The 27,040-nt window shown below is 39.2% G+C and overlaps 1 protein-coding gene across 1 annotated transcript in view; it reads right to left on the reverse strand.

Moving 5' to 3' along the window:
- GNAI3 (G protein subunit alpha i3) overlaps positions 1-27,040 on the reverse strand; it is a 48,225-nt gene that overhangs the window by 12,330 nt on the left and 8,855 nt on the right. Inside the window, exons 2-5 of the mRNA XM_007977682.3 lie at positions 9,628-9,670; positions 9,370-9,511; positions 4,065-4,222; positions 865-993 (exon numbers count right to left, since the gene is read on the reverse strand). Of these exons, the coding sequence (XP_007975873.2) occupies positions 865-993; positions 4,065-4,222; positions 9,370-9,511; positions 9,628-9,670 (472 nt within the window). The remainder of the gene's footprint in view (positions 1-864; positions 994-4,064; positions 4,223-9,369; positions 9,512-9,627; positions 9,671-27,040) is intronic.

Genomic DNA, 27,040 nt, shown 5'->3' on the forward strand with positions numbered 1-27,040 from the left:
TTGAGATCAGCCTGAGCAATAAAGAGAGATCCTGTCTCTACATATTTTTTTTTTTTTGGTAAACATTAGCCAGGCACAGTGGCATAAGCCTATAGTCCCAGCAACTTGGAAGGCTGGGGCAGAAGGATCACTTGAGCCCAGGAGGTCAAGGCTGTAGTGAGCCATGATCACACTACTCCACTCCAGCTTGGATGACAGAGTAAGACCCTGTCTCTAAAAAATAAAATTTTAAAAACAAACCAAAAAAAATCACTGTTTAAATGTCATCTTACCAACCCAAAATACCTCTATCCCCATATTTCTGCACTGTATTAAGAACTTAATTGTACATGACACTATGCACAAATTACTTCAAGAGCCATGATAATACTTGCTCCATTCCACTCAACTGGAAGGGAAATTCGAACCAAAAAGAAGTGACACTGGGGAGAAAAGCATTTCTATTTTAATATCAAAATGGCAAAACAAAACCATGTAACTAACCAAAAAAACCGGTTTTCATAAGTTCAATATTGTTACCCTATTAAACATTCAATATCTGTTTTGGTGAGTCTAACAAGCAGCTGAAAAGAATAAAATTAAAACAAACCAGTTATCACAGGAAAAATTTTACTGGGAGGTAAGTTACAATTTATTTTTGAATTTAAATTCCTCTAAATGGACACAAACATTTGATGCTATTTGGAGAAACAAGAGATGTTTGGGCCCCCATTCAGTTAAAATATTCAAACAATGCTGATAAATAGGTTAAGTTTCTAAACCAAGGAATACTGCCCAGAGAAATTTTACCCTGATTAAGAGATGGTAAACTAAAACAAAAGATACCTGTATTTGGCACACCTAGTAAAAAGGCTAATGACTTACTTGAAGTATAGGTCTTTGAAGGTGAAATGCGTTTCTACAATGCCTGTGGTCTTCACTCTCGTCCGAAGAACATCTTGCTGAGTTGGAATGTAGTTAGACTGGGATATTCTATCCAGATCATTTAGATAACTAAATAAAAGACACACTTACTTTTACTTGGTGAAGCCAACCATGTGTATAGCAAATCAACAGACTAAATTAGTTCCTATTCTAAACCTGTTACTAGTTACTAAAGTGGCAAAACAGAATCAGATCTTCACTATCATAGAAAAGATAAGAAGCCAGGCATGGTGGCTCATGCCTGTAATCCCAACACTTTGGGAGGCCAAGGCAGGAAGATCGCTTGAGGCCAGGAGTTCAAGACCAGCCTGGGCAACATAAAGAGACCCCTGTCTTTACAAAATATTTTAAAAATTAACTAAGCATGGTGGTGCACGCCTGTAGTCCTAGCTAATCCTCCTACCCTTGAGTGAAGCAGGAGGATCACTTGAACCCAAGAGGTCAAGGCTGCAGGGTGCCACTGTACTCCAGCCTGACTGACAGAGTGAGACCCCCGTCTCTTAAAAAAAGAAATAAATAATAAGAAAAAATATGAATCCAACATAGGACAATTAAAGTATAGAGTCTATATACATTAACAAAAGTAGGTTTTTGTTTTGTTTTGTTTTCTTTTTGTTGTTTTTTTTTTGAGACAGAGTCTCACTCTGTCACCCGGGCTGCAATGCAGTGGTGTGATCTTGGCTCACTGTAACCTCCGTCTTGCAGGTTCAAGTGATTCTCCTGCTTCAGCCTCCTGAACAGCTGGGATTACAGATGCTCACCACTACACCCAGCTAATTTTTTTGTATTTTTAGTAGAGATGGGGTTTCACCATGTTGGCCAGGCTGGTCTCAAACTCCTGACCTCAGGTGATTCGCCTGCCTTGGTCTCCTAAAGTGCTGGGATTACAGGTGTGAGCCACCGTGCCCAGACACAAAAGTAGGTTTAATTCTACAGAATTAAACTGTGAAGGCCAATTTAAAAAATTAAAACAATAGGAATAGGAAATGTTTTCAGTAAAGAAAAATTCCTGAAATGTAATACTAAATTAACCGTGCACTGTATAATACCAAAACCAAACTATACCAAAAGTCCTCAGACAATTAAACTTAATAGGTCATGTGTGTTTAACCATTTGACAGGACATTAGAGAATGGTGTTTGATTTACTAAAATTAAGAGAACTATAGTGAGTAAGAATATTTTCCATTTTCTTTCAGTAAACAGAAGAGTTGGGGAGGTTTGGGGTTTTTTTTAATCTAAACCAAAAACAAATTGTAAATACGTCCAAAAAAAATTAATTTGTTCAGGGAAATAATTAAAAGACTGCTTCAAACCTATATTCTTTGCTGATTCCAGGCTAGAAAACTGATGAGCAGATGGCACCAATATAAGTGAATCATTAATGATCTATAAAACCAAACACTATCACTAACGTAAAGACGCAAACTTAGATCAACTGTTATGAAAATCTCTACAATATAAGCACATGTAGTTAGAGGATTCAGAGCTTTCTGAATGAATGATGAAAAAAAGCAATTATAATTTACTTTTGATGACCACTGGTAGAATTATTTAAGCTCTCAATACCTGCAACTAAAACATGTTATTAAAAGGTAGGCAAGAATCCTGAAACGTTTCTAAACCCAAGTTCTCACTGAAAGAATAAGAAAGTTTTCAAATACAGTCATGTGCTGCATAACAATGTTTTGGTCAACAACAGACTCCATAAATGCATGCTAGTGATCCTGTAAGATTATAATGGAGCTGAAACACTCCTAGTCCCTAGTGACATCATGGGCCATATTACCCTTTTATATGTTTAGAGATGTTGAGATATACAAATAATTACCATTATGTTACAATTGCCTACAGTATTTAGTACAATAACATGCTGTACAGGTTCATAGTCTAGGGGCAATAGGCTATACCACAGAGCTTAGGTGTGCAGTAGGCTGTACCATCTAATTCTGTGTATGCATAGTCTATGATGTTCACACAATGACAAATCACCTAATGATGCATGTTTCAGAATGTATCCCTGTCCTTATGCACAGCCTGACTATATCATTTAATTTCTTCTTGTAACAATTTAAGCTAGAATGATGATGTGAAAAGTAGGAAAACAGTAATATTGGAGAAAAAACCTTAATGCTTAAAAGTACAAAGAGAAATACAGATAACAAGTGCTCACCAGGCCCCGCAAAAGTACATTTAAAAAAAACATTCTGGGCTGGGCACGGTGGCTCACTCCTATAATCCAAGCACTTTGGGAGGCCGAGGTGGGTGGATCACGAGGTCAGGAGATCGAGACCATCCTGGCTAACACAGTGAAACCCCGTCTCTACTACAAATATAAAAAATTAGCCAGGTCGTAGCGGGCGCCTGTAGTCCCAGCTACTCGGGAGGCTGAGGCAGGAGAATGGTGTGAACGTGGGAGGTAGAGCATGCAGTGAGCGGAGATCACGCCACTGCACTCCAGCTTGGGCGACAAAGCGAGACTCCATCTCAAAAAAAAAATTCTGAATCTAGGTTTTATAAATAAGTATATGTAAAAGAGATAAAATAGGATAACATGTAATAGCTTCATATAAGTATTCATTACAAATTCTCTAAAACTATGTTAACACTCAAGATAATATCCTTGACAAAAAGATACTTCAACTTCATTCCATGACTCAACCTTCTCTTTCTATACAAAGTCTACTATTGTGATCTGGCAAAATATTTATTAGTGAAATCCATGGTGCAGCCCAGACACAGAGAGTTGGCTGCATAAAAAGGAATACCACAATTCTAATTTCCCTCTCTAGCTGGCTATCAGTGCCAAGCCCTTACACAGAAGAACTTACGAGTTGGAACAGGTTCAGAACCCAGCCACAATAGATGTCTCTCCCCCTTCACTTGCTTATAATAAAATGCCATGGAACTAATTTAGTGGTGCCAAGTCTCCCATTTACATTCCAAGAGGGAACTTCTTTCTCCAAATCATACAAATGACCAAGGGCTCTATAATCCTAAACTTAGACAATTTTTATAAAGCATCCTATAAACTTCTAAGAGTGTCTATTACTTAAACATTTCCTTAAGGATGGACACTAAACTTTCTCTAGTGTCACCAAGTTATTCTCTGTTATAGTTTCACGGAGAAAAATTACTTACTATGAAGCAGAATCATTGAGCTGATATTCCCTGGATCTGCTGAAGCAAGCTTGTACCCCACCATCTCGCCATAACCGTTTAATCACTCCTGCTAGTTCTGAAGTCATGACTCCTTCTTCAGCACTGCCAGCTAAAACAAATAATTGTCGGGCATCATCCTGAAGAAAGCAGTTAAGAAAGAGACAGATGACTCTCCATTTCCTTCAGACTTGATGACAATCTCTTTAAAATATACACACATTACATGTTATGTTAAAACAGGTGTTGTTACAGAGACCTTTTCTGACAGGCCAGCATGACAGAATTTATAATTAAGTCTTTGCTCATTCTCATTCCACTACCGTTTTAAGTCCAGAACTGAGCTGAGAAATGATTTTACTTCCCCACCACTCCTCCACACATCACCATCCCCAGAAAAGATCATTTCTGGCCAGCCCACAAATCTCCATCCAGATTGCTAATAATTTTTGAGAGAAAAAAACTGGTTTATGAGACAGGCTTATGTAAAACATTCCCGTTCTATTAAAGGAAGCCTACAATAAAAATAGAAATAAAAAGACTAGCACGTAAGAGGTAAAGTCTAAACACCTCAAAGGGAGTAAAACATTAATCAAGTTTAAGAAAAAGTATTATCTTCTTTGCCTTCAGCCCAGACAGCAGAACAAGAAGAGGAGATGGAGGCACTTATGGAGTCTAGAAGTCTAATGGGGGAAATAAATCCCTCAGGGAAAGATTCAAACAGTCCCTAGATTTCTCTAAAGGAATAATAATAATGTTCTGAGAGAGGGAAAGGAAGGCAGCAGGAGGAAAAGAAAGTAACCAAAACTTCATGAGTCATAGCCACAGTTTTCTTTTTTTTTTTTTTTTGAGATGGAGTTTCGCTCTTGTCACTCAGGCTGGAGTGCAATGGTGTGATCTCTGCTCATTGCAGCCTCCACCTCCTGGGTTCTAGTGATTCTCCTGCCTCAGCCTCCCAAGTAGCTGGGATTACAGGCGTCTGCCACCACATCCAGCTAATTTTTCTATTTTTAGTAGAGATGGGGTTTCACCATGTTGGCTAGGCTGGTCTCGAACACCTGACCTCAGGTGATCCACTCGCTTTAGCCTCCCAAAGTGCTGGGATTACAGGCATGAGCCACCAGGCCTGGACATAGCCATAGTTTTCTAGGTTGTTATAGTTTTTAAACATAAAATATGTGACAGACAGGACAGAAATGGATTATGAGATTTTTATTGTTTTGCTTTATTCTATCCATCCCTACTTGTTGTTTAAAAATAAACACAGGTCTCACAGGATGATTTTCCCAACCACATCTAATATTTATCTACCTTGAGAGATTCCAAATAACTATAAAAATAAAAAATTTTAAAAGTATATAACGTGTAAAGAAAAAGTAAAGGAGAAAAGGGAGCAATCATTTGTATCTTAAGTAGTCATCAGGACAAGTAAACTAACAAACAAAAGTCATTTCAGACCACAGGTGAACTCACAACCAAAAACTCCAAAGATTTGTGAATTACCAGAACTTGTGCATCCACCTTACCAAAACAAAACCATCCAAAGTGCATTCAAATTATTGTTGCCAAACTCTGGGTCTCCAGCTCTGATGGTTTTTACCTAGTAATATTTCCTCCTTTATGATCCTTTCCTGTATTCTTTCTAGTAATATTTAGGCTCAACCCACTCTCATTTAGCTTCTGAGATCAGGCGCATTCAGGGTGGCATGGCGGTAGACTAGGCTCAACTCTAAGAAACCTTAGCTGGCTGGGCGCGGTGGCTCACGCCTGTAATCCCAGCACTTTGGGAGGCCAAGGCAGGTGAATCATGAGGTCAAGGGATTGAGACCATCCTGGCCAACATGGTGAAACCCTGTCTCTACTAAAACTACAAAAATTAGCTGGGCGTGGTGGCGTGTGCCTGTAGTCCCAGCTACTCGGGAGACTGAGGCAGGAGAACTGCTTGAACCCAGGAGGTGGAGGTTGCAGTGAGCTGAGATGGTGCCACTGCACTTTAGCCCGGGCGACAGAGCAAAACTCCACCTCAAAAAAAAAAAAAAAAAAAAAAAAGAAACCTTAGCTGAGATCTATATGCCCCTCCCTTTCTTTTCAAAGATAAAATTTTAAACAAATGAAAGAGAAAAGTTGAAATATTAGACAAATTGGCAAACATACTCAACAGTGAGCATGTCCTTCTACACATGCAAGGTATGGTGCTTTATCTAACATTTGAAGTCTTTATAATCCCTTGGTTCCGAAATTTGACCTATACTCATGCACATATTCAAATAATCTTATTAAGCATTACTTAAAAAAAAACAAAACACGATTCTAATTTTAGAAACTTCAAAAGAGAGGGAATTATTACTACTTTTTTTGCTGTCCTGAATCTATAAATATTCTTTTAGGAGGAAACACTTTTTTCTTATCACTTAATTTCTTCCACTGACCTGATCTTGCTTCCCCACAATAAACCCTCTCTAAAGGTCTATAAAGAGGTCCCTCTTGGCCAGGCATGGTGGTTCACGCCTGTAATCCCAATACTTTGGGCAGCCGAGGCAGATGGATCACCTGAAGTCAAGAGTTCGAGACCAGCCTGACCAACATGGAGAAATCCCCGTCTCTACTAAAAATACAAAAAAATTAGGCGGGCATGGTGGTGTATGCCTGTAATCCCAGCTACTCAGGAGGCTGAGGCAGGAGAATCACTTGAACCCAGGAGGCAGAGGTTGCAGTGAGCCGAGGTCACACCATTGCACTCCAGCCTGGGCAACAAGAGCAAAACTCTGTCTCAAAAAAAAAAAAAAAAAAAAAAAAAAAGGAGGGGCCCCTCTTAATATTAAACTTCACACCCCACACCCCCACACTTAAGCAGATGTGAAAAAGTTACCTATTCCACACCCAGCTCTATTTCTTTTTTTCCATTCACACTCTCTAACCAACTATAAAAAACTAGAGTAGAGGCCGGGCACAGTGAATCACGCCTGTAATCCCAGCACTTGGGGAGGACGAGGCAAGTGGATCACCTGAGGTCAGGAATTCAAGACCAGCCTGGCCAACATGATGAAACCCCGTCTCTACCAAAAATACAAAAATTAGCCAGGCATAGTGGCGGGTGCCTGTAATCCCAGCTACTTGGGAGGCTGAGGTAGGAGACTCGCTTGAACCCAGGAGGCAGAGGTTGCAGTGAGCCAGGATCATGCCATTATACTCCAGCCTGGGTGACAAGAGCAAAACTCTCTCTCAAAAAACAAACAAACAAACAAAAACACTAGAGGACAATAAGAGAGGAGCTATAAACATAAAACCTTACACACAGAAGGAAAAAAAAAGAAACATTTAAAAATTATAATATAGGATTACAGATTAGGTTATGTGGACACCAGAAAGCTGGATGATTTAGGAGGCCTGACAGGGATTAATGATGTCAACTGCATCTGGTGACACAGGAGTGTTAGGACCCAAAGATTAATGACAATTGATTTGATAAGGGAAATAAACGGGGCCGGGCGCCGTGGCTCACGCCTGTAATCCCAGCACTTTGGGAGGCTGAAGCGGGCGGATTATGAGGTCAGGAGTTCGAGACCAGCCTGCCCAACATGATGAAACTCCATCTCTACTAAAAATACAAAAATTAGCTGGGTGTGGAGGCGCACGCCTGTAATCTCAGATACTCGGGAGGCTGAGGCAGGAGAATCACTTGAACTCGGGAGGTGGAGGTTGCAGTAAGCTGAGATTGCACCACTGCACTCCAGCCTGGGTGACAGGGCGAGAGTCTGTCTCAAAAAAAAAAAAAAAAAGAAATGAAAGGGTAGGGAGATAAATAAAGGAAGACAGACAGTGGGGAATAAAATTAAAGAGGGAAAGAGAAAAGGGACAAACTAAAAGAATCAATAACTGAGACAGAGAAAAAGCCAACAGAGAGAGGGAAGAGAATAAATACAGTACTACTGACCAGTTATCAGATACAACAAATACAACAGAGAAGTAGAGTTAGGTAACAGGGAGAAATGAGAAATGCGAAAAAGAAAATAAGACCACAGATAGAGCTGGTATGAAGAAGAAAAAGAGGAAAAGAAGAAAAGAAAAGCAGGAGGTGAGAGAAGGAATAGGAAAGGGCAAGACAAGGATAAAGGCTTTTTTTTTTTGCTTGACTGCCAAACTTCCCCACTCGGATGCATAGAAAAATAGTTTCTATGTGATATATTTTACAAAAATATAAAAGTCACATTCACATATTTTCTCTTATTTTTTGATACTCATCTCTCATTTTACAATTCCTAATCTAGCTCCTCTTCCTTTATGCCATTTCTAAGACACTTTCCAGTCTAACACTATCCAACTGTGACCACCCTTTCAGTATTTGCCCTCAACAATTTCCTATCTTTTTATCAAATATAAATTCGCATTTGGTAAGTTGGAAGTGGCTTATAAGAGTTCCTAAGCGACTTTAAAGACATATAGGTTTTGCCTTTCCAGGCAGACTTCCCAAATCATCTCCTTTTATTTTGCCATGGCACGTAAGTATGACACTCTGAACACAGCCAGTGAGTCCCTTAGATGTAGGAAATAATTCTATAATTTCCCACCCTTTTCTGGAATTTAGCTGATAGTAATATCAAAGATCTCCTGCCTTCATTTTGGCCCCCTCCCCAATGGCATAAAACATCCTAATTACACATGCTCTAATTTTATAAACTAGATCTTCAGGGTCCACTAAGTATTATTATAATTAATAATACAACTTTTTAAATAGCTGACATGTGCAACGCATTAAAGAATTATACTAGGGCATGGTATATGCCAATTCTATAGCCTAAGGTTCCATGTAGTATACAGTATTCTTGAATATCTGATGTAGATATTCAAGAATTTGGACTTAGTGCTCATGTCCTTACAGAATTTATTCTGCAAGACTGATTTTGGCCTTTAATCTGTACACCTCAGAAAGCAGAGCTACATATCATGGCAACCTTTCTCTTAGATTATTATTTTAATGTACTATTATCAACTACTATCAAAGTCAACAGTGCTGTTAAAAAAAAAAAAGGCAACTGAATAGAACAGTTATCTCAGAAACCTATGATGCATCCACAGAATCCCATTTCCTAGACTCCTCTTGGGGTGGTTACATCTAACACCTTCTAAAGTAGATTGCTAACACTTCTCAAGTGAGCACAAAGTACTTTACTACATTTTATCTTGTTGCTTAAATTCATTTCCCTAAAACATGAAGCAAAAATTTTGCTTAACTTAAAACTGTATCTGCTGAATAAGAGCAAGTGAAGAGGAAATGAGAAACACTTACTGCCCTGGCAGCTTCCCCAAAGTCAATCTTTAGCCGTCCCATGGCTCTTATGATTGCAATGATGGACTGTATAGTATTGCTGTAGACAACTACTTTATATTGTTTACATTCATCCTCTGAATAGCCATCCTCATGAATGATTCTTTAAAACAAAGAAAACCACAAGTCAATAGCGTGGACCTAAAATGAAAAGATACTATGAATTTTATATGCATTAGGAGAAATCCTAGTCTAACAAAATGCCACATTCCAACTTACTTCATCTGTTTCACAATGGTGCTTTTACCAGATTCTCCAGCACCTGAAAGAAAAGAAAACCAGACTTTGAATTTCTCGGTAATCAATATAAAAGTATAATATCAACATGAATGATAACTCTAGATTGATGGAAACCACGGGTCCTAGGGAAAATTTTGGTGAGGCTTTCATGTCTACTCTCAAGAAAATGTATGGAGCTTCTCCACTACAGCATTTTACTTTCTTTACATAACTCAGCAACCAAGTATAATTTATTGAAAGTGTCCTAGGGCTTACTTGGTATCATTTGTATAAAATAGGCATATCCAAGGACAGATGGCAACATAAACTTTTGGAGGAACTCATTCACTACATAAAACATGATATAAACACTGAATATGGGCAAAAATGTAATGATTATTTTTTGGTCTATTCATTTTTATTAATTCCTCTGTTGCTGCCTGCCCATACCAGAGAAATGTTCTGAGGGCAATCCTATCAGTCAAAGAATTAAAGATGTTTTAAATAGAAGCAGAGAAGGCACTGTTCCTATCAATTTCTCACCATATACCATCTCAAGACCACCCTGCCCTCCTTAGCCAGCTGGAATCACTTTAAACCAATGACCGCAAATGTCAAGCTGGCCTTCTGACCACCTTGACAAAGCCACCTGCTAGATCTTCCCTAGTCAACTCATTTTCCTATCTTTCAAGATCCCTATATCACACCACTTCCTCTCTCAAATTTTATAAACCCCTTCCCATTTCTGACTCTCAGCTGATGATCCTGCCCTACTTTTCCATAAAAATTAAAGCAATCAGAAAAAACTACCTCATTTTCCCACAACCACATCTACCAGTCTATCTGTACCTCCATTAATATTCTCTACCTTCATCAACGGATGAAAAGTCTCTGCCAATGTTTTAAAATCAACTTCTCCCCTTGTGCACCTTCATTTTACCTACTCAAGGTCATGGCTGCTGCAATTTCCCATGATATTTCCCATGTCTCAAATACGATCAATTTTTTCTTTCCACTGGGTCATTCTCATCAGCATACACGCTTACTATACTATTTTCCATCTTTAACTCAACACACATACACACCCTTAACTTTCCTTGACCCCACACATTTTCTTCTAGCTACCACTCCATTTTCTCTATCCCTCTTTGCAGCAAAACTCCTCTAAAGTGCCATCTACACTCAGTGCCTCCAATTTTGTACATTCAATTCTGTCCTTCAGCTATGCTAATCAGGCTTTCATCCCCACTACTCTACTGAAACCACTTCTCAAGGTCTCCAAAAACTTCCATCTTGACAAACCCAGTTGGTCAATTCTTGCTGCTCATCTTAGCCTCTCAAGCAGAATTTGTCTAAGTTGAAATATTTTCTTCACTAGGCAGCCTTCTAGCCAACACACCCTTCAGGTTTGATTCCTACTTCACTCCTCAATCTCCTCTCTCCAGTTTGAATCCTTTTTTTTTTTTTTTTTTTTTTTTTAAGATGGAGTCCCACTCTGTAGCCCAGACTGGAGTTCAATGGTACAATCTCGGCTCACCGCAACCTCTGCCTCCCAGGTTCAAGCAATTCTCCTGTCTCAGCCTCCCGAGTAGCTGGGATTACAGGCTCCCACCTTAACATCCGGCTAATTTTTGTATTTTTAGTAGAGCTAGGGTTTCGCCATGTTAGCCAGGCTGGTCACAAACTCCTGACCTCAGGTGATCTGCCTGCCTCAGCCTCCCAAAATGCTGGGATTACAGAAGTGAGCCACCGCACCCGGCCCTAATCTCATGGCTTAAATACTATTCATAAACCAATCATAACAGGTAACATCTAGTGAGTAACCTCGGCCATGCTGTTCTAACCACTTTGTTTGTAATAACTAATCTAATCCTCACAACAACCCTATGAGGTAGACATTATCATCCCCATTTTACAGATGAGATTAATGATGCAGACAGATGTCAAGTAACTTGCCTACAATTACACAGTTAGTAAGTGGCAGAACTGAAATCTGCATTTACAGTTTGGCTCCAAAGCTGGTGTTTACTGCCTCTATACTACTGATTTCCAAATTAAGATCTCTAATCTTGGCTTCTAACCTTGGTTCCAGATTCATATATCTAAACCATCTACCTGATACTAGATTTCTAGCAGGTATTTAGATTTCACAAACCTAAAATGCTCAAAACTGAGATACTGATTCCCAAACTCACTCTCACCTCGAAACAAACCCTGCTCCTCCCTCAGTCTTCTCATTCCAGTAAATGGCACCAACATTCACCAGTTGCTCAAGTCAGAAATGTTAAGTGACATGTGACTAACATGCAGATAAGACAAGGATGCCAGTGCCAATCTGTATATTAAATATTAGTAAAGCTTAATTTTTTAAATAAAGCAATATAAATAGTTAATGTAATAGTTTTAACAGTTTGTTCCTGAACATTGAAAACCATAGGCCTAGATCACTGCAAAAGCTTCCTAAATAGTCCAGTGCTTCAGACCTTGCCTTTTCTACAGCCAGTTTGCCAGTCAGTAGGTAGAATAAACTTCGTAAAATGTAAATTAGACCATGTCACACGATCTCCAGTTATACTCAAAATCCATGGGCATTATTGTGCAATATACTCTGGCCCCTGCCTACCTCTTCACCCTCATTTCTTGTTACTCTCCACTTTGTCCTCGCTGCTCTTGTCAGACCAGCATTCTTGCTTTTCCTCCAACATACCAAACCGGTTCTTACTGAGTTAGGTCCTGACTCTGTCTTTCCTGTCTTTGAGTTTACTGTTACCTGAAACAAGTTTTGCAAGATTTTATTTTTCACAGGAACATCTTTTTCTGACTAATCTATCTAAATAGTTCTCACCCCGTCACAGTCTCTCCCCTTATTCTGTGTTATATTTTTTCATAGCACTTACCACTTCCTCACATGACAGATTAGCTCATTTCTTATCTTCCACACTAAAATATAAGTTCCATGAAGGCTTATTCATCCCTGCATTCCCAGGGCCTTAAATTGGTCATGACATAAATTATCTACTCAAATAAATATTACTAAACAATGAATAATATTTAGTAACCATGATTCTTTACTAAATATTTCTCAACTTTACTAACCAAAAGTTAATTAAAATCCAAATATAAAAATTCTAGACAACTACATTCTTACAGAATCAAAAGGTACATTTATATATGACCTTGTCTCATTACATAATCGATAATCAGGGGTAGTATTACATAGTTAATATTCAAGTAGCACATAGTGACTTTCTTAGGATGCTATTATAAAAAGGTGAATCCTCTCATTCATATCTAAAAAAACCAATGATTCTACTCTGGGGAAGAAAATACAAATGCATACCAGTTATATTTTAAATTGTTTAAAAGACAAAATTCCCAGATTATCCATATTAACAAGAGCTACTAAATTAAGAAAAGTTGAGATTAATGAATCAATGTGTACTATTCTTTTATATATTGAAAACCACATTTCCATCATCCATATGAGATTATCTTGAATGAAATAATAAATCTATTAATCTCAGAATCAATTTCTACCTATCTCATTAATCCTAGCCTACGGATGTGCTGATTAAAAAAAAAAAAACCCTCTGTTGCCCTACCTCTCTCACATTTTTCCAAGGCTCCCTGAGAAAATGTCAGTTTGCCTTTCCCTTTGTTATCACACTAACATCTTCCGAGCTTCCAGTTCCGTCTCTTGCACCTTGGCAGGGCACACTGGCTCACGCCTGTAATCCCAGCACTCTGGGAGGCTGAGGCTGGTGGATCACTTGAGGTCAGGAGTTCGAGACCAGCCATGGTCAACATGGTGAAACTCCGTCTCTACTAAAAATACAAAAAATTAGCCAGGCGTGGTGGTGGGCACCTGTAATCCTAGCTACTTAAGAGGCTGAAGTATGAGAATCACTTGAACCCGGGAAGCAGAGGTTGCAGTGAGCCAAGATCACACCATGGCACTCCACCCTGGGTGACAGATTGAGACTCTATATTAAGAAAAAAAAAAAAAGGCACTTCTGACTGCCCACAGAACTAAATACGGATTTGTTTCAGTGGGTGTTCCGGGGGGCATTTTATACAAATAAAGAGTGAATCACTTTATACCAAAAGTCTTTGACCCACTCGGCTTCTAGATCACCATGAACGGTGCCACCATCTTATCCATCTTCCAAGTATGAAATATAAGAGTCATCTGGAACCCACTCACTTCTCTTCTCTCCTTACCAAGCTGTAACAAAATCTTCTTTCTTCTTACGCATTTCTCAAATTAATCCTTTCTATCCTTCACATGTCTGAGCCTGATGTTGCACCTATTATACGTTACTGCTGTGATTTTCTGAAGCTTCCAGTTCAAAACCCCTCTCCCTGTTCTCATCATTTCCAAGTGGCTCTTTTTTTTTTTTTTTTTTTTTTAATAGTCTTGTTCCATTGCCCAGACTGGAGTGCAATGGTGCAATCTCAGTTCACTGCAACCTCTGTCTCCCAGGTTCAAGCAATTCTCCTGCCTTGGCCTCCCAAGTAGCTGGGATTACAGGCGCCTGCCCCAAGTGGCACTATTTTTAAAACCATCAGTTTATCTAACAATTCTCCAAATTATTGAAACACTTTCTATACCCCTTTCTTATTAGGTCTGGGTTCTTCACGTTTACCTCAACTCTCTGTGCTCCATTGTTCTAGCAGTAAGCTCCCTTTCCATAACATCTCATTGCTGCATTTTCCCCAAGCTGCTTCCTATGTTCCATCTCCCTACCCCACAACACCCGTGGTGTTTGGAACTTCCTAATTTTATCTGCATCTTTTATCTCTTTTTTCAAAAATTTATCACAAGTTTAAGGGGAGATTCAGTTGCCCATCTTCAATACACCAGGGAAGTGATAGTTGAAATACAAAGAATGGGAAGATGTAAAGGATATTGCAAAGACAGCATCTATGGCTTGGAAAGGGAGGAACTGAAGAGGACTCTGTGTGCAGAAGGGATGGAACTGCGCAGGGGGTTAGGATATACAGGGGAGAAAAAGTTGGAAAGGTCCCAGAAACAGGAGGGAATAGGATCCATTTAACATAGAAGCTTTGTCCTTTAAAAGATATCCTATATAAGTAGGAAAAAAGGATGAGAGGTGAAGTCACAGAGATTTTTGAGAATAAAAGGAGGAAGGAAGCCATGTTAGTCTCATTCTCAATAAAAGAGGCAAGGCAATCTGCAGAGAATAAAGGAAGAGGATTAATTTAGAAAACTATCTGGGAACAGGGCATGGTTGGTTCACACCTATAATCCCACCACTCTGGGAGGCCAAAGCAGGAAGATCACTTGAGGCCATGAGTTCAAGACCAGTCTAGGCAACATAGGCAAACCTCATCTCTACCAAAAAAAAAAAAAAAAAAAAAAAAACCAACAAAACAAAACAAAACAAGAATAACGCAAAAAATTAGCTGGGCCTAGTAGCACACACCTGTAATCTCAGCTACTTGGGAAAATCTCTTGAGCCCAGGAATTCAAGGTTGCAGTGAGTTACAAGTGTGCTACTACACTCAAACCTGGGCACAGAGCAAGACCTTGTCCCAGCAAAAAGAAAAAGAAAATCATCTGTGTTTACCTACAATTTGAATACATAATCATCAACACTGTTAAACCAAAAAAAAATTCACCAATATGGAGCCGGGCATGGTGGCTCACGCCTGTAATCCCAGCACTTGGGGAGGCCGAGATGGGCAGATCACGAGGTCAGGAGATCAAGACCATCCTGGCTAACACGGTGAAACTCCGTCTCTACTAAAAACATTTAAAAAATTAGCCAGGCATGGTGGCGGGCACCTGTAGTCCCAGCTACTCGGGAGGTTGAGGCAGTAGAATGGCGTGAACCCGGGAGGCAGAGCTTGCAGTAAGCCGAGATCGCGCCACTGTACTCCAGCCTGGATCACTGAGCGAGACTCCATATCAAAAAAAAAAAAAAAAAATTCACCAATATGTACTCTAATGTAGAATCACTGTATTTACCTAAACATGGGTTTTTTGTTTGTTTTTTGTTTTGAGACAGTGTCTTACTCTGTCACCCAGGCTGGAGTGTAGTGGCGCAATCACAGCTCACTGCAGTCTCAATCTCCCAGGCTCAAGCAATCCTCCTCCCTCAGCCTCCTGAGTAGCTGGGCGTAGCTAGGACTACAGGTGCACACCATCGTGCCTGGCTAATTTTTTTTTTTTTATTTTTAGTAGAGATGAAGTCTCACTATGTTGCCCAGGCTGACCTCAAACTCCTGAGCTCAAGCAATCCTCCCGCCTCACCTCCCAAAGTGCTGGGATTACAGGAGCAAGCCACTGCACCCAGCCACATGTTCTTAATTGAATTTTTTAAATGATCTCTGAGCAGGTACCAGAGCATATGCTCTCCACCCCTCAATAACATATATTACATTATGGGTATGTAAAGTGAGAGATGGTGATAATTTCTTAGCAAGATGATTTTTAAACAAGGCCTAAAGTGATTGGAATTTGGAACTGCTAAAACAAATAAACCATTATCATATATGAGCAAACTCATTCAGCTCACATACAGACTGATTTTAAAAATTAACCCTGACAGATGGTTAATTCTCAAAAAAAAAAACACTATCCCCTGAGGCCTTCTCTTTTTTCTCTTTCATTTGACTAAAGCCAGTCTAAAGAAGATACATGAGTATATTATGCGAATTTCTATTTCTGTGCCTTCAAGCACAATGAATTTCCTCATTTGAATGGGGGTCAATAGAAAATGCTTAAAACAGTGCCTGGTACACAGTAAATGTTCCATAAATGTTAGCTAGTTATTATTTATGAATGCTGTTTTCAATGTTGAGAATATCACCAAGTAAAGTTAAGGCCTCACAAAGTTTCATTTAGTAATAACAACTTGGATACTGATGTTGGTTCAAAATTCCAGTAAAAATGGTATAACTATTTAGCAGTGGTTTCATAATAATAAAATCCTAGACAGAATCTGGATTCACATACATAAACTTCAACTTATAACCTGAAAGTTACAGCAAACTATAATATATCAAAGCATTAGTCGTTTTCTTCACCCTATCCTGAAGAACAAAAACACTCTCTTTCTTAAATGTATTTTCAGCCCCAGATATTCCTGTCTACTATCGCCTCTCCTTTTCATCCATTTATACCTCTATAGCTTTTCCTTGAAGCTTTCTCACAGGTCTCTCTGTACTGCTACCACCTGAGATAGTGGTTATTCCAAGGGTACCTGAAACATCTCTTCTTCCTGTTAAATACTGGTTTCTATAGAGAAATCTTAAAATTTTTAGTAGCAGGATTATAATTAGAGTATAGCCCCTCTTCCAGAGGTCTGGACAGTCAAGTCCCAGTATGGCACTATTTTTAGATAACCTTCTAGTCAGTGCTAGACCAACACTCTCTCTTCTACCAGCCCCCGTTATCAGACATATAGGAACGTATGACCAAAATAGGCGCAGACAGCCCCTCTCTCACAGCAGGCTGAAAGCTTGATCAGCAAATAAAATTGATTTTTTTGCTAACTTATTCTCGCCTTTCATTTACAACAGGAAAGAAAAAAGAATTGTGAGCATCTACAACTAAAGATCATAGGAGAAAGCCCATGCTATTTCCAATAGGAGTACCTACTGCTCCTGGTTGATTCCTTTTAGTAACAGATATAGGTATGTAATTCTAAAAATTCAGAGTAAAGTTAAAAATGACATTTTAGGCCAGGTGCAGTGGCTCATGCCTGTAATGCCAGCACTTTGGGAGGCTGAGGCGGGTGGATCACCTGAGGTCAGGAGTTCAAGACCAGCCTGGCCAACACAGTGAAACCTCATCTCTACTAAAAATACAAAAAATTAGCCAGGTGTGGTGGCGGACACCTGTAATCCCAGCTAGTCAGGTGGCTGAGGCAGGAGAATCACTTGAATCCGGGAGGTGGAGGTTGCAGTGAGCCAAGACCACGCCACTGCACTCTGCCCTGGGCAACAAGAGCAAAACACCGTCTCAAACAAACAAACAAAAATGACATTTCATTCAAATGGCTTTTCAAGGTACTACACTTAATTTAAAAACCCACTGCTTCTTAGTTCAATAAAAGAAAAGGCTAGAAGAATAACAGATAGGAAAAACAGCACTGAGCAAATAAAAAAAAAAATTTTAACAAACACGTCTCCTACATGCCTGAAAATGCTGAAAATTGTGACTTCAAATACAAATAAGTTTATGGACTTTATGGTCTGGTGGGAGAAGTTAGAGATCTATTTTTCTTGTGAAATTACCAACTTTCCTTAGCCTACAATCTCAAAACAGTTTTTCAGCCAGCCCACTATCCCTCTAAACATGACAAGCCTCTATATATGCTATAAACATCCGTGAAACCCCTATTCAACTCAGACTTCAACTCCTTGCTGAAGCCCTCCTCATTCATTCTGAACAGTTATCACTTCCACCCTGGTGGCTGACATAGATTACTCCCTTTGCACATCAGTTCAAGAGGTTAACTTCCAAAACTAGCTCCCAAACTGTCCTTCCCAGCCACCTCACCTCATTTTATCTCTAGCCAGCTCTGGCTACTGTAAAAAAATTATTTGACTCTCTTCCTAGCTCCTAATCTCCTTGCTTCTCATAAGTTGCTAATTGGTTTGCCTGATTTTGATTTAAAATAGTAATGAAACCCTTTCTGTCACAACCTGAAAACCCTTCCATATCTATGTAATCCTCAAGGCACCCTGACCAGGCTCAACCTGGCTTTACAGGGTAATGTCAAACACTATTACATTAGTACTTGGTCATATTATCATAATTATTCGGGTTTGTGCCTGTTTAGGACTCCACTAGCCCTAAGCTCAAAGCACAATCCTTGAAAGCACAAAATTGTGATTTCTTTTTGTGCACCCCCCGCCAATCTAGAGTAAAATCTAGGACAGAGTAGGCACTTAATGACTATCTGTGAGATGAATGGCTTGAGTTTCTATAATATTCAGTGGTTGCTTAATCACATGAATCACGACGCCAGATGCAATGGATGGAATCTTCAACGTGGGTAGTTAACAGAAACAGAAGATGTCCATTCCTATGCTATCTTTATTCCGCCTCACACCCACTCTTGGCCCTTCTACTCTTATCCCATGACTGTACTGACAATAAATTTGGACTCACTCACTAACCTCACTCCCTTCTAGCCTTACTCTCAAACCCTTGTCCTAGTTCCCTTGCACTCATCATCTCATTCTATCCCCAACCCCTAGAAGAGTATATAAAACATAGTGAGCACTCATTTATTATTTGTTCAGGGAGATCATCAATGAGTACTTTTTTTTTTTTTTTTGAGACAGAGTCTCACTCTGTCACCCAGTGGCACAATCTCGGCTCACTTCAACTTCTGCCGCTTGGATTCAAGTGATTCTCCTGTCTCAGCTCCCAAGTAGCTGGGATTACAGGCACCTGCCACCACGCCCGTCCTATTTTTTTTTTGTAGTTTTAGTACAGACGGGGTTTCGCCATCTTGGCCAGGCTGGTCTTAAACTCCTGACCTCATGATCCACCAGCCTCAGCCTCCCGAAGTGCTAGGATTACAGGTGTGAGCCACCGCGCCTGGCTACGAATGAATATCTTAAGGATAAAAGAAGGCAGTGAGTTGTAACTGGAAGAGAGCTAATGGTCTTTTCTTTGAAAAAGATCGTTCTAGGAAGCAATCACATACCAATTATCAAAAAAGCTTAAAGGGCATGAGAAAATTTTGATAAAACTTAACTGACATATTAGAATTTCAGAACACCTGCCTGCCCATAATCTCTTCTATAAAAATCCTTACTTCACTACCTCAGTGGGGAATGGCCCACACGATCTAGGCCACATCCTTTCCTGTGACTGAATTGAGAGTAAATACCTAACACAGGAGTCACCCAGTCACAGACTGTTGGGGGCCTACGTGACCTAGCTCTAAAAGATGAGCAGGACCAATTGGATTATCTGAGGAATCTGCACTAGGAGATATATGTGAAAAAAACCTAGGCTACCATAATAGAGCTTCATGCACAACAAGGTCACAAAGGAAGAGATTCAGAGGAAGGTTGGTCTGGAGAGAAGAGAACAGACAAATGTGCAGTGAGACTTAAAGGAGAGAGCTCACGAAAAAAGAGACATCAAGTAAGTGAGGAAACAGAGAGTGAATGGGGGAAGGGCACCTTTGTTTTACAACAAAGGTTGTTGCCCCAGTTTAAAAAACAAAAAACAAACAAAAAAACAAATGGGTGGGACCAAGGAAAGAGAGAAAGAGGGGAACAAGCAAAAGTAACAAAGCAAAAAAATAAAATAAATAAAATAAAATAAAGGCAGAAACAGTGAAGCCAGCAAGAGACAAAAACAGACAAAAAAGAGACAACAGTCTGGCCAGTCTAAGAGCTGCCTCAGTTCCTGCGGCCTGATTCTCCAACTCTTCCTGTATTCCCACATACACTTTTCTATAGTCTAACAATAACCTATCAACCCACCAACTTTTGGTCCTAGTTTGAATGAGTTTTCTTTTTCTTGCCACCAAAAAAAAAAAAAAAAACACACACACAAAACAACTGAATGGAATCAGCCTTAAGGACATGAGAATTATCTTTTTTGCCTTTAAAACTTTAGGTTTTTCTTATTAAATATTGGATACATAAAAGGGAATACTTACAGCAAATGTATAACAAAAATATCTGTGTACCTATTGTCCAGCATAAAAAATTAAACATTACCATTTATCTTTGAAGCAACCTATGTGATCCCTCCCAATATCAGTTACTGTTTCATTAAATATTTCTAGAGGGTAAAATATGTAATGACAGAGGGGGAGATGTTTTTTAAAGGCCCTAACAACCAAAATATGTTCATAACTTACATGGCACTGTATGGTTTGTTCTGAGTTTCACATCCTTCATCAATTACATACATGGACAATAATTCTATCATTTTACAAGCATCATAAACCATAAAGCAGAAAGTTAACAGGCATTTTACATTCATAAATCATCTAAGGAAGGGTTGGTTTGAGTTTTTTTTTAAAAAAAGGCAGCTCACTCAGCTAAGCAGCTCTCCTCAAAATGTTATCACTTAAAGGGGGAGAAGTACACAGAGTTCCTTCCTTGGCTTTGAATGCTTAAGGGAGCAGTCATTTGTGAGCAAGGACAGGGATCATCCTCTGGCTGCCTCAATGGTTGTTGGTTTGTTTGTTTTCTGAGACAGTGTCTTGCTCTGTCACCCAGGCTGGAGTGCAGTGGCATGATCTCTGCTCACCGCAACCTCTGCCCCGCCCCAGGGCTCAAGCAATCCTTCCCCTTCAGCCTCTAGAGAGGGGGACCACAGGCGCACATCACCACACTGGCTAATTTTTGTATTTTTAGTAGAGATGGAGTTTCATCATGTTGCCCAGGCTAGTATCAAACTCCTGAGTTCAAGCAATCCCAAGGTGCTGAGATTACAGGCATGGGCCACTGTGCCCAGTCTCAGTGTTCTAATTTTGGCCTGTGGTACGTTTCCCTCTACTTATTTGAAAGCAGGGCAGCAAAAAGTCATTTTGATGCTAATATTAAATTACGCAGTATTTATATACGACATGACTGAAAATTATCTTTTGTTTAGAGTAAAAGGGAACAGAACTGACAGAAGCAACTGTAATGCACAAATAATCCAAATATTTCATTTTAACCCATAGAAATAATTATTCATCACACTGCAGATGTCCTCCAAAGTTAACTGCAATGCTAAATTATTTATCAAAACACCTACATCCCAAAATTCTACAATTTTGGGATTTAAAATGTTGAAGTCACATTCCTCCCTACCTAGGGCCCTCTAACATCGATAGCCGCATAGAGCACGTTTCTACAGGTATATTTAATCAAATGTAAATCAAACTACACTTTCAAAATTCACTAACAGCAAACACTACACACTGAGTTGCCAGATAAGAATGCCTGCAATTTCAATTTCCTTTACTTAATAAATGCTCACCAAAGTTGTTAAGCTAAAACCCAAAACAGTCTGGATTTCACATATGTATTTACTTCTACTTAATCTTTTGTTACAGCATGAATTAGTGGTGGACTGGCAAAAAAAAAAAAAAAAAAGGCAGGTAATAAGAAGGAGAACAATGCAGTCTCTGGATGAGTTCCCCTAAATTTTATACACACACACATACCTTAGTATCCACAGGGGATTGGCTCCAGGACTCCCCTAGGATACCAAAATCCACCAAAGCTCAAGTCCCTTACATAAAATGGTGTGGTATTTGCATATAACCTACACCCAATCTGCTGTACAGTTTAAATCTTCTCTAGATTATTTATAATACCTAATAAAATGTAAATGCTATGTAAATAGCTGTTATACTTTAATTTTTGTCATATTATTTTATTTTTCCCAATATTTTTGATCTGTCATTGGTTAAATCCAGAGGCAGAACCTACTCCATATGTGTGCATACATATATATTTTGTGTATGTATATACACACATATATTCATATGTACACACACATACATAATACAGCTTAAACTACAGCTACCAAAAAAATTCACATAAACACTCTCCAAATCCTCTGCATACCTTTTCAGGCTCACCTTCTACACTCTTCCTGTACCAACCCTTCATTTTTTTTTTTTTTTTTTTTTTTTTTTGAGACGGAGTCTCGCTCAGTCGCCCAGGCTGGAGCGCAGTGGCGCCATCTCGGCTCACTGCAAGCTCCGCCTCCCGGGTTCACGCCATTCTCCTGCCTCAGCCTCCAAAGTAGCTGGTACTACAGGCGCCCGCCGCCACGCCCAGTTAATTTTTTGCATTTTTAGTAGAGATGGGGGTTTCACCGTGTTAGCAAGGATAGTCTCAATCTCCTGACCTCGTGGTCCACCCGCCTTGGCCTCCCAAAGTGCTGGGATTACAGGCGTGAGCCACCGCCCCGGGCACCAACCCTTCATTTCAATCAAATCTATTTGCTCACTCATGTTCTGAGTCTTTGTGCTTACTATTCCCTTTATCTGGATATGCTTCTCTCCAGCCTCTGCCTTAAGAGTTCCTATTTAACTTTCATCCCAGCTTTTTGCTTGGTAAAATATTCTAAAAGGAAGAAACTAAAAAAAAAAAAAAGAAAAGAAAAAAGAAAAGAAAAAAGAAAAGTTGCTATTTAATTTTCAAAGCCCATTTCAAATGTCACCTCCTCTGGGAGGGCCTCCCTGATGTAAAGGTCTCTCTCTCTTCCTCCTCCTCCTCCTTACAAAATTGACTATTCCTTCTGTAATCACATTTTATTACCATTGTTTACTTGCATATCTCCCCTACTTGAACTGCTTAAGAATTCTGTGTATTTCTCATTTGTATCTCCAGGCTGGAAAATAAGTTAATATATGAGCCTTCCACTGAACAGTGCAACACTGAAAACCAAAAAGCTCAATAAAAAGTAGCCTTGACTAAATGCAATAGCGTATCCTGGATTGGATCCTGGAGCAGAAAATTAGTGGGAAAACTGCTGAAATCTAAATAAAATGTGAAGTTTAGTTAACATTAAGGCACCAATATTAATCTCTGAGTGTTTACAAATGTACCATAGTTACGTAAGGTATCAACATTAAGGAAAAACAGGTGTAAAGTATATACGGACTCTGCACTATCTGCAACGATTTTCTGTAAATCTAAAATTTTCCCAAAATTAAAAGTGTATTTTTAAAAAATTGAGTAGTCTAGAAAAAGTTGAAAGAACTACTTCAACTTTTTACTGGGGACATGAATGTGAATTTTAATTACAAACATAATAACAAAAATAGAATAAGAAATACTTCTCTTCTTAGAAGCAGAAGGAGAAAATAAGCAAATTATTCTCAATACCCTGGAATGAACCAAAATTAAGACTGCACTATCCTAACATATACCTCAGGACTACATTACCTACAGAAGTCATGGTAGTAGTTTTATCATTATATCAAACAAAGCCCTGTTTTGAAGTTAATGATTCTCAAGTTCTAACTTGAAGAAATACAGGGAAAATGTTCTGCTAAAGATATGTCACTTTCAAACAATCCTTCAAAACTCACTTTCACATCAGCTCTTTAAGAGCAGTGAATCAGGTCAGATAAGGTGGCTCACACCTGTAATCCCACCACTTTGGGAGGCTGAGTTGAGAGGATCACTTGAGCCCAGGAGTTAAAGACTACCCTGGGCACTGTAGACAGACCCCATGTCTACCAAAAATTTAAATTAGCCTAGCAGTGGTGCATGCCTGTAGTCCCAGCTACTCGGGAAGCTGAGGCAGGAGGATCACAAGAGCACTGACTAGAGAGGACTTTTGCTGTTCCTCAAATGACTTTTTTTTTTTTTTTTTAAGAGACAGGGTCTCACTCTGTCAAATTTTTTGTAGAGACAAGGTCTTGTCATCTTGCCCAGGCTAGTCCTCCAGCCTCAGCTTCCCAAAGTCCTGGGATTACAGGACTTTGCCCAGCCAGTACAATTTAAATATACAAACAGAGTGTATGTTTTGATCACAGCAAGGCATGCCTGACTCAAGAGCTGCTACAGCTAGAAAAAATTCAGAATATTATACTGAGCAGCAAAATAATAATTATTATTATTACGACTTAGAATACTATCTACTTCCAAAAGCAATAAGAATTCTTTGAGATGTAAAATACTAACATCATTCAAAACACAGATGTTTTGTATTAATATTAAAAACATTTATCCATCTGAAAACGTGACTTGGTGACAAAAAGAGGCCCTAACAGCAATTAGTAATGGATCAACACAATAACATCTCAACTAATCCTTAACAATCTTTCTTAAACTTTTAGGTATCTAAGTCTAACTTGGAAATCAAAGGAAGTTCAAATCTGAAGACTAGCTCTTCCTGAAACTTGTTTCTAAGATCACTAGACCATTATTCAGGTACAAGTCAAACAAATTTGGTCTTTTAGGTATCTTTCTTCTTTGCTTAGTTCACATCAGATATATGAATTTCTGTTACAACTTAACAGAAAGTCATGAAAAATAGGGTATTTCACTTACATAAAGCACTGTATCTATCAAAACTAGAACAATTAAACAGTGATCCTAACACAATGTTATTCAGTTCAAGCAGCTTGAATTACAGAAATGATACAGCTGATTACTAAGCCAGTAACAGGATCACCTGGACAGATAAAGGCTTAAAGATAACTTTAACTTGCTCAACACTGAAAAAGAATTATACCAAAAGACAATTAAAATTGGAGGGGAAGTCAAATACCAGAGTGGTTTCTTTGTATTTTCTTTTGAACATTAACATTAGGGGTACTTCATGAATTTATGTTTTTCAGGTTTTTAACTTCAGTTTTTAACTATCTTTCTAACCAGCTTTATGATGTTAAACTAATTTCAATCAAACTCAAGAATAAGAGACATAATGCAAAAATAATTATCTTTATAATTTGCTAAAATATTCCATCTGGTTAATAATACTAAGCTCACAGACAAAGGACCCCTGAGGTTCAATTTAAATCCCTCAGTGGTAAAAAGAAAGGAAAATGAAGCTCAGTGATAAGGACTAATCTCTCAATTTTCAGTCTCTTTGCCCTATATTAATTGCATGGTATCTCCTATTTCTGATGTGAGTTACCAGTTCAAAGAGATACGTTTTATTATTGCTAGTCTACTATATTTTATTGACTAGAAAACAAAGTTTAAAAATGAACTTCAGTAACGTGAACAAATTCAGTGCACACTGCTCTAGACATTTCTTTTTCCTTTTTTTTTTTTGAGACAGAGTCTCGCTCTGTCGCCCAGGCTGGATGGAGTGCAGTGGCACAATCTCAGCTCACTGCAACCTCCGCCTCCTGGGTTCAAGCAATTCTCCTGCCTCAGCCTCCTAAATAGCTGGGATTACAGGCGCACACCACCATGTCCAGCTAATTTTTTGTATTTTTAGTAAAGATAGAGTTTCACTATGCTGGCCAGGCTGGTCTCCAACTCCTGACCTAGTGATCTGCCTGCCTCAGCCTCCCAAAGTGCTGGGATTACGGGTGTGAGACACTGCGCCTGGCTGACATTTCTTATTAATGAAGACCTGCATCCCTTCTTCCCCATTCCCTTCAACAAGCCCTATGCTCCCGCCACAGAACTAAACTAAAGGTAAAAACAAAGCATGGATAGCTTAACTCTATGAGCAATCTACTTTGCCAAACATTTTTACCTACTCTCTAACAAAAACTTAGAAGCAAAATTATTAATAAGGAGCAAAAATAGTGTTTTATTTCTTCCCCTAGCTTTGGACAATTTTCTGATACTCATAAAAGTAGTAAGAGGAAAAATTAGCACCAAAAAAAAAAAAAAAAAAAGCCGGGGTGATGATGAAGCACAGACCCTGAGCTGGTTATATGCATTTTAAAAAATTAATTCCTAAATTAAAATCAAAGGTAATTAAATTCAGGTTACATTAACTATTCTGAGTTGAATGTATTGATAATGGGACTTTAAAATCCTGTACCCTACTTCAATTTAACTTCAAATTTTGTTTTTGCTTTTTGAGTCAGAGTCTCACTCTGTCACCCAGGCTAGAGTGCCGTTGTGCCACGTTGGCTGCCTGCAACATCCGCCTCCCAGGTTCAAGTGATTCTCATGCCTCAGCCTCCCAAGTGGCTGGGATTACAGGTGTGCGCCACCACATCTGGCTAATTTTTGTATTTTTAGTAGAGACAGGGCTTCACCATGTTGGCCAGGCTAGTCTGGAACTCCTGACCTCAGGTGATCTGCCCACCTCAGCCTCCCAAAGTGCTGGGATTACAAGCATGAGCCACTGTGACTGGCCTAATTTTAAATCTGAATTTAAGTTCTCTCTCCCAACCTTACAAGATAGTAATATTGAGAATGAGCAGGCACGTTCTCACGAACTAACGAGAAAGTAATGCAGTGGTATGTTTAGTTCCTCAATATTCCCATGTCATTCCATTATGTTCAACTTATATTTAGTGAGTGCCTACTAGGTGTTAGGCATTGTCATCTCTTTATTAAACATTAATTCTCTGGCCATGCCTTTAATAGAGAATTTGACCCACTGCAGTCCTTGAAAGGGTTACCTTATAAAGCTCATGATACCCCATCAACCCTGCTATACCCCAACCATACATGACTGGATTGTGGTTGGCACATAACAAGGTTGGGCCAATCTGATACTCTTGCCCAGGAACTGGGAATGGGATCCTGGAAGCCTGCATCAGATAACATGAAGCACTTAACTACCAGGTCGGGCAGTGTGTGAGCCACAGAAGATGTCAGAGTAAGCCAAAGTTGAAGACTCGGGGGAGGTCATTCTGCTCTAGGAGAAATAGGGGAGAGGGTGGGAGTTGGGTATCATAATCCACGTACATACAACCTACCTGTATTTCATTTCTTACCTATTCTCGAATGTCTAACACCTATGAAGTTGCCTACTGTG

The sequence above is a fragment of the Chlorocebus sabaeus genome, chromosome 20 (genome assembly GCF_047675955.1).
Source record: "Chlorocebus sabaeus isolate Y175 chromosome 20, mChlSab1.0.hap1, whole genome shotgun sequence".
Lineage (NCBI taxonomy): Eukaryota > Metazoa > Chordata > Mammalia > Primates > Cercopithecidae > Chlorocebus > Chlorocebus sabaeus.